This window comes from Teleopsis dalmanni, chromosome 2, assembly GCF_002237135.1.
Source record: "Teleopsis dalmanni isolate 2A chromosome 2, ASM223713v2, whole genome shotgun sequence".
NCBI lineage: Eukaryota > Metazoa > Arthropoda > Insecta > Diptera > Diopsidae > Teleopsis > Teleopsis dalmanni.
Window position 1 is genome coordinate 140,898,105 of NC_051847.1, and position 8,705 is coordinate 140,906,809.

An 8,705-nucleotide genomic window follows, 5' to 3' on the forward strand; every position below is an offset into this window, starting at 1 on the left:
TACCTGTTGCCTGTTATTGGTACATGTTAAGTAGCAAAAATAGTATGTGTACTTGGTTGCTATATCTCGATATACTGAACTTTTATTAAATGTGCTTATTCAGCAAAGTAAATTTATTTCATAGAAAACAATCGGCTTGAATTTTTTTTTGAATTAAATTTGTTTACACTGTCTACCTCGTTTGCGAAAAATTATTCATTCTAATATCTCGAAAACTATTTATTATATAAATTTAAAAGAATAACTATATAGTATAGTCTGAAAACATTTTAAAAATAGTTATAAATCGGGTTCAGCGACAATTATAGCTATCAGATCCAAAGATGATTTAATTAGCTAATAAATAAATAGTCTAAAAATGAAGGCAAACCCTAAACTATTTAGAACATACTACATAATAAGAAACCACTAATATTGATGATTATTCACATTTGTCGAAATAATTGTTTACCTAGATACACGATTCTTTATCTTTTTTAACAGTTGGTTAGATTGTTTATCAGTAAAAATAAAATATCTGTTACTAACAATAACTCAACTGGATAAATCTTGTTTATCCATAGAAGTTTCTCACGATATTTGGTATTAAAAGTGGGAATAATTATCTGAAGGTATCTGCTGATCAGCAATATAACTAACAAAATACGCGAGTACTTCCCGTTCACTTTATCAAAATGTAAGTTCAATTAAATTTTATTGAGGTCTTACATAGACTATCCGATTCTTATACATATATTTCGAATCATAAATGCTTAACACTAAGAATATGAAACTCTTTATGCTCTTTGCAATATCTTTAAAAGTGCAAATTTCTTGGAACTCTTAAGGCTTTAAGAGCCTCTTAGCAAAAAATCATTAAAATTCGCAGCTTATATTATTGATAGAATAAGTTTATAATATTCAGCACCTGAGCAAAATGAAAATTCTTGCATAGGAATATATACGAGCGGAGTCAGGGAAATACAGAAGAAATCGTTTGAATAGACCTCAATTCAAATGCAACTTTAGCATGAATGAAAGAAACAGTGAAATACTCTAGAAAATATAGTATAAAGAGATAAAAAATACCTTTATAGGCCGTATGCGAATTCTAGTCAATTGATGGTACATTGAGGGAAATAGTAAATTATATCGATATGGCAGCAAATGGTATTTATCACAATTTCAAGTAGGGTAAATTAGATAAAAGTTAATTTATTAAATTTTATAAGATGTTTAATAAATAAATATAAATTTAATAAATAAAAATAAATTTGAAACCTTTTAACAGAAAAATAACAAATAAGTACAATAAAAAAGTGTAAATAAATGCAGTGCAAAAAATCCCTAGGAAATTTCAATTTAGTTGACCTCGAACTCGCACTGGGCCATAATAGTAAATTCCTCCGTCCTTTCAGGTCTGCTAACTTGATTTTGAACAACACTTTTATTAGAGTTTCTAAGCACATCTTAATTTTTATGCGATGACTGTATCACTCATTTTTTCAGTTCTTTTCAAAGCAAAAGCAGATAAAGTGGTTTTTGGAATCTATCTATATTCTATTAATCCCTTAAAATACTGTTTGGTTTGGTCCTTTTACCCTTTTATAGAACGGGTAAGAACCAATACAAATTTACTTCCAAAATTGAAATGGGATAAATATATAGTACGGGTATTTACTCACTAATGTTCTCACATAGATAAAAAAGCATTTATTAATTTTATGAAATATTATATGATAGTATAAATCTATATAGCTTATGGTACTTGCAATCTTAAAAAATTATTTACGAAAAATTAATTACAAGAAATAATTCCAACACCATTGATGATGGGTATTTGGCTAAACTCGAAACAGCTGTTTGGTTAGCCAAAAAATCAATTATTTAAAATAATATTATCAGTGTTAATAGCTTTATTTTTACTTCATTTTAAATTTGTTGTATTACATAAAAATTAATAACAATTATATTATATATATAAAGCTTGCAGCTTTGGCCGTCTTAAAATAATATAAAATTAATTTTTATTGTTGCTGTTCACTACTTTTCAAAATCTCTCTAATTTTAGTTTTGAAATACTTATTAATATGGAATGTATAAAATTATAAGATTCCATAATTTATCATAAAAATTATCTAGTACTTTAAAAGTAATTTTAATATAAAATTACATCTGTTATAATCACAAACTGCTAACCCAAGGAAAACTTAAAAAACTTCAAACCGCATACCAAAAATGACAATCCGCTTTATGCACCATTTGAGCTCTATCTAAAAGAAAAGAAAGCACCATTTATTAGCCACTTAGGCACTCTATTAGTAGCCTATCGGACTGCTCTTTGGCATGTCAAACCTCTAATGCTACTAATATTTGATACATGTGGGACAATGCTAAAACCATGTAAAAAATATTTAGTGCATTACATTCTTATCAAACTTCATACATCATTTTCTTTAGAACATAAGTAAGACATCCTTCTTAAAGATTATTTCATTATGAAAAATTATGAAAAAACCATTAGCACCGCACGGGAAAAAGATTGAACCAGTTTTTGTTATTGCGTGAATATACGTCTAAGTATTTTCCCAGTTTCCTAATATAATTACATATATTGACTCCAATAACAATACACGTAGGTGCATATTTTCATAATGAAAAATTAAGTTGTTATTGCGCTTTTTTTCTGCAGCGGTCGTCCAGCTCCGTGCTCATATGCAGTCTGCGGTTTATTCGAGCCGTACAAGTGACAATTTCTTTTGCCTCATATATTATTACCTACTTTGAGTGCGCCCGTAACAAGAATGTAGCAATGTAAAAAATTATGAGAACACAAAATCTAGAGAAAAAGAAAAAAATTAATAAAGAATTTCTAATCCTAAAAAATGAAAAATTGTGCATACAACATTCTAAAGAAATTATAGGCGCATAATTAATGATCACTTTTACCAGAGTTTTTCCAAAGCAGCTCGGCTTGGTTGTTCCTGTTTTGGCTTGGTTTGGCTTGGCTGCTTGGCTTAGGTTGACTTGGCTTGGCTGTAACAAGTCTGCTTTAGGCAAATTCAGTTGAGAGCTTAAGTGGCTTTTATAGAAAATTTAATTGGAATTTTGCATTTGAAACAACACACACAAAATTGAGCTACTGTTCTATTAAGTATTTAACTTGTTTTAATATTTTTAATTTTTTTTCAATGTTTTTTCAATGCAACTTAAAATAACAGGCAAAATTGTAGTCTTTACCACTTCATAACAAGAGCAAAGAAATTTCAGCTAAATGGGTTCGATCTGCTTTCTGTCTTCCTCATGGAAGATTAAATGCGTAAATGACTTTGGCACAACAGTTCGCTGCTTCCGCTAAAAATGCCTGACTTATGATTCAATCTTTCGCTGCCATCGTTCATATTTTAGGCACATCTATCTTCATAACTTTACAGAAAATGTGGAAAAAAATATGCTTATTTTTTAGAGTTTCTTTGCTCTGAATTGCATTTTACAAATTATGCAAATCATTCGAAAATTGTTGTCAAATTTGAATTTAAAATGAAAAATTACCATAAAATGGAATCATTTTTGTTTTGGTTGAACGAAAATTCATTACCTTTTGGGATGACAAGGTATTGCCGTCTGAGGTAACATCTCGACAAAATAATGGGTAGACAATAGGACAGCGAGGACTGACGGATGACTGTTTTAGGACACAATTGGATTGATAATGATTTGGCAGCCAACCTCAAGCTAAATGATCTCCTTACACTAACAAAGAATGTTATGCGAACGGAAGCGGCACAATAATAAAAAAAGGCTGGGAAAACTGGAATAATTCAGTCATTCAGTCATATCTTAAGACCCCCAGAAAAATATGGTGCACTTAAGTTAATCATTGCTACCAGAAGAGAACGGAAACATGGCCTTGGAAGCCGAAGGATACAAAGGTCTATAAATCTACACGATAGTGGCTCAATAAAATACAAGGTCGCTTTTGCGCAAATTTATGAATAAAACAAAATTATTATTATTATTCGAAGCAGATAAAGCATTTAGAAGAAGAAGAAAATGTGAAATAGTTGTTGAACACTTTCGTTGTAAATACCCTAAATTGAGCAGCAGCAAAGCTAATTATCCTCCAGATAGACTTGATTCCCTTATAACATATAGAATAATGCAAAACCAAAAAACGTACTGACATTCATTAAAATCGTAATCGGTTAATGCAACCGATTAACACAACTGATTAACGCAACTTGGATTAATAAAATTGACCACTTGAAGATACAGTATTAGTGGTCATGAAATATACTATTCAAATTTTTAATTTTATAATAAATAAATGTTTGTCTGCACAAATAATGTATGAATTGCGAACAAAATAGATGAAAGTACTTATAGCCTACAGAAAGCACTTTTGCGAATTAGCGATACTGTAATAGTAGATCTCTATCTAATATTTATTTCTACTATTCTGTCAAAATAATTTTGCAGTAAGGGCTATGGTATGTAGAGTATCACGGGCACGTCACTTTCGGACTATGTCGAAAATGCAGCGGGTATCGACAACCAGTCGATCGAATGTTATAGGTATATAGCAGACTCTAGACGAAAACAATCTCCTATACACTGAACGGAGGTCTCATGATAAAGTTACTAAAAAGGGATTTATTTAAAATTTTATAATGTCACCTTGTATCGACAAGCTACCAGTCGAATTTTACCTAAGAAGCAGACTCAGTGATGCAAACTCTTATACATGAAATGAACATCTCATAGTAAAAATATTTAAATAGATCTGTAGCTGTTAATGTAAGATTACACTTGCTTTAGCGTTTTTCACAATTTAGTAAAATCCTACATGAACACATTCTGGAACTAATAAATTGACAACCAAAGAAGTATTAAGCAAATTTCCACCAAATAGATCCTATATTGTTCCTCTAAATATCTTTTGACTTATATTTATACATATATATGTATAGACTTCAAAACATTTTACTAAATTACTTTAAAGCAGAAATACTTCTTCAAAAATCAATAAAGTTCTTGAAGTATAACACAACGGTGACAATATCCGTGTGATGCCCTGCGAAACTCTTGATAATTTGATCACTATTTTAAACGGAAGTACATAAGGTAACTGCTTCGGTTTGCTAATATCCTCGTTGAAATTATGAGAAGCTAATTGAATAAGAAAATGAGGATTAGATTAAAGTTAAGCGTATAACCCGAAGAACATCAATTAAACCGACTATATAGTCTATTCATATAGCTGAGTATTTAGCCACTAGTAAATACCTAGTTTTTTACAAATGTAGACGAATTGTGTTATTAATAATCTGTATAAAAGATTTGTATTTAGTAACAAAGCTACAATTTAACCTAATTTGTAGATAGTGCTGCTATATATATCTTATAAAATCAATTTCAAACTCAGTTATATATATTTTCTTATGCATATTTTCTTAAAGTTTATGCATAAAACTTTAAAATTTTTATATTTTCTTTCTCTCACACTTGACCGATATCTTTCTCTATATATCTTAAAATACATTAAACACAAATCTTTAATTTTTCTGTTTTTTAAATTTCAGATTTATATGGGGTAAACATTAAGCAGAAAGTAGTATGTCACATCAAGCAACACGTCGCGCACCTGTTGTTGCGCCAACAAGCCTAGAATGTCCATTAGCTTCATTAGGCCGTAACAGCAATGCAGTTTTGGACTCGCTAACAGGTCATCATCCACCACCTTATCATCATCCACTTAGTTCGAGTCCACTAGATCCACAAATATATCAAATGTCACGGAAATCACCTGATTTGAGTATTGACACAGATGATATCATATACACTTCCTCAGTATCACAGCAAGGCGATACAGTGGATGGTCTTATAAATGAAATTACGAATATGGAAGAAGATGCTGCAGCAGCGGCAGCGGCGGCACAACGTAATCATGTACTGCCTGAAATGTATCAACTCTCACGTAGTTCTTCGCACAGTTCACTAGAACAAGCTTTACCCGTCCCGCATAAAGCAGCAACCTTCGAGTTGCGTGGACGACATGGTTTTAGTGCCAACAATGGCATATGCGCTGCAATGTCTTCAGCATCTGTGGGACGTAGTGCTCATCAACAACGCTCAACACAAGCGCAGCATAAGAACTTTTTAGCTTTGGAGCATTTACTGCAATACGGACGACATGAACGCACGCCGAGTGCGTATTTGTTGCCCGGCAATAATGCAGACACAGAAGACTCTAGTGATGCTGCTGTTGGAGATGTACGCATACGTCGACATCAAGGTGGACGTTGCAGTGTGCCCACTGTTTCCAGCAATTGCGCACGTAATAATCAATATTATTTAGAAAATAAAATGGATGCTTTATATTTGAGAAGTGGTATGCGTGGTTTACCTTTGGGTTCAGAAGCGAATCACTTTCAAAATGAACGCTACTATTTAGAAGATGGTCTACGGAATATGTGTGATTATAGTGGTAATGATAGAATAACAGGTGAGTTGAAAAAAAGTTTAATATCATTCACAACACTTATTTGTATATTATTTGCAGAAGGTCACTTAATACATCATCGAGCTTCAAGTCCAAGCGAAACTAGTGGTTCGGATCGTTATTTATTAAATCGGACAAGTTCGCCTTCTAATGCATTTAGCTCCTCAAATCATTTGGATCACTTTTCTAATTCAAATAATACTACTTCATCATCAAATTTAGCTTTGGATCAACGTTTTCACCATGGAAAAGTGAAAAGTCTCTCAGATGGTCTTTGTAATTTAGGACGCTTTTCACCTAGTCTAGACCAAGGTTATGCAACTTTAGTCTCACCTTCACCAACAGGCCATCATCCAAATACCATAACCACACATAGCATAGTACACCATCAACCGAATGTAGCTTTAACTGCCGCAACAGCACGTAGACACTTAGAAGCAGGTCCACCGCCATGGGGTAAAAAAGGTCCCTATCGTTCTGGTCCACTATTTGATCGCTTGCCTGATGAAGCTATAATTAAAATATTTAGTTGGTTCGATAGTTGTGAATTGTGTAAAGTAGCAAGAGCATGTCGACGTTTCGAACAGCTAGCCTGGAAACCCATACTTTGGAAAGTTATTTCCCTGAAAGGTGAACACCTAAATGGTGACAAAACACTTAAAATGATATTTCGTAAACTATGCGGACAAAGCCGAAATGGTTCTTGCATGGAAGTTGAACGCGTTTTACTTGCAGACGGCTGTAGAATATCAGATAAAGGTCTACAACTGCTAACACGACGTTGTCCAGAATTAACGCATCTGCAATTGCAAATGTGTGGATGTATATCAAATCAAGCCATGATAGATGTACTCACCAAATGCACCAATTTGCAGCACCTTGATGTAACAGGTAGGTTTATAACTTTAGTGAAGTCCTTCACATCTAGATACAACAATTTTATTTATTTCTATAATTATTTAGGTTGCAGTCAAGTAAATAGCATTAGTCCAAACCCTAACCTGGAGCCAACTCGTAGATTGCTACTGCAATATTTAGACTTAACAGATTGTATAGCCATTGATGACGTGGGTCTTAAAATAGTGGTAAAAAACTGTCCTCAGCTTATATATTTGTATCTAAGAAGATGCATACAAATAACAGGTAAGATAAAATGAAAAAGTTTAAAAGTTTATCTCAATATCTTACATAATAATTTTTTTAAAAAGATGCGGGTCTGAAGTATGTGCCAAGTTTTTGTATAGCTCTAAAAGAGCTGAGCGTATCGGACTGTGTAAATATAACTGATTTCGGTCTCTACGAACTAGCAAAATTGGGCGCTGCGTTACGTTATCTCTCTGTGGCGAAATGTGATAGAGTCTCCGATGCGGGACTAAAAGTAATAGCGAGACGTTGTTATAAACTACGTTACTTGAATGCACGAGGCTGTGAGGCAGTTAGCGACGATTCCATTACAGTGCTCGCCAGATCATGTCCACGTCTGCGTGCACTGGATATTGGTAAATGCGATGTTAGTGATGCTGGTCTACGTGCATTGGCGGAAAGCTGTCCCAATCTGAAGAAGTTGAGTTTACGAAATTGTGATATGATAACTGATCGTGGCGTACAATGCATCGCTTACTACTGCCGTGGTTTACAACAACTGAATATACAGGATTGTCAGATATCAATTGAAGGTTATAGAGCAGTTAAAAAATATTGCAAACGTTGTATAATTGAGCACACAAATCCAGGATTTTGTTAAGATTTAGAAAAGTTACTTATTGATACTGATAAGAAATATTGTACATTTTTTAAACTAGAAAATTGATTTTGAGAGGCAATAGTTGAAACTTAATTTGTAGTTAGTATTTTTATGAAAGGAATTAGTTAAACGATTTTTTAATATAATTATTAAATATATTGGAGATATAATGCGTATATGTGCAAAGTTCTTATTTTTGGCAGGATTTTTTAAATAATGTATATAAGAATAGTATTAGTTTTATGCAAAATAATTTATATTGATTTTAAATAAAATTAGTTTAATTTTAGGTCCTTGTTGTGTTTTACCATAAATTATTATTTTAATTAATATAAAAATTAAATAATATAATTATATTAATATAATACAAAAGAATAAATTAAAGTGAATAAATTAAATTTAATATTTGTTGCGTTTAATTTTAGAAATATTTAATTATGAAATTATGTATTTGAAATTAACAAAAATCAAATATTTTTA

At 32.0% G+C, this 8,705-nt stretch overlaps 1 protein-coding gene across 1 annotated transcript; it reads left to right on the forward strand.

Annotated features, from left to right (window-relative positions):
• Positions 1-5,558: 5,558 nt before the first annotated feature.
• LOC119680044 (F-box/LRR-repeat protein 7) lies at positions 5,559-8,418 on the forward strand. The gene is made up of 4 exons (XM_038092668.1): positions 5,559-6,484; positions 6,542-7,372; positions 7,445-7,624; positions 7,690-8,418. The coding sequence occupies exons 1-4, from the start codon at positions 5,596-5,598 to the stop codon at positions 8,223-8,225; spliced, it is 2,436 nt and encodes an 811-aa protein (XP_037948596.1). The 5' UTR covers positions 5,559-5,595; the 3' UTR covers positions 8,226-8,418.
• Positions 8,419-8,705: the final 287 nt, after the last annotated feature.

Excerpts from the sequence above, each read along its gene's own strand:
- LOC119680044 (XM_038092668.1), top strand. The coding sequence starts at position 5,596 with ATGTCACATCAAGCAACACGTCGCGCACCTGTTGTTGCGCCAACAAGC. Across the intron at positions 6,485-6,541 it reads TGGTAATGATAGAATAACAG|AAGGTCACTTAATACATCAT; the intron begins GTGAGTTGAAAA and ends TATTATTTGCAG. Across the intron at positions 7,373-7,444 it reads GCAGCACCTTGATGTAACAG|GTTGCAGTCAAGTAAATAGC; the intron begins GTAGGTTTATAA and ends ATAATTATTTAG.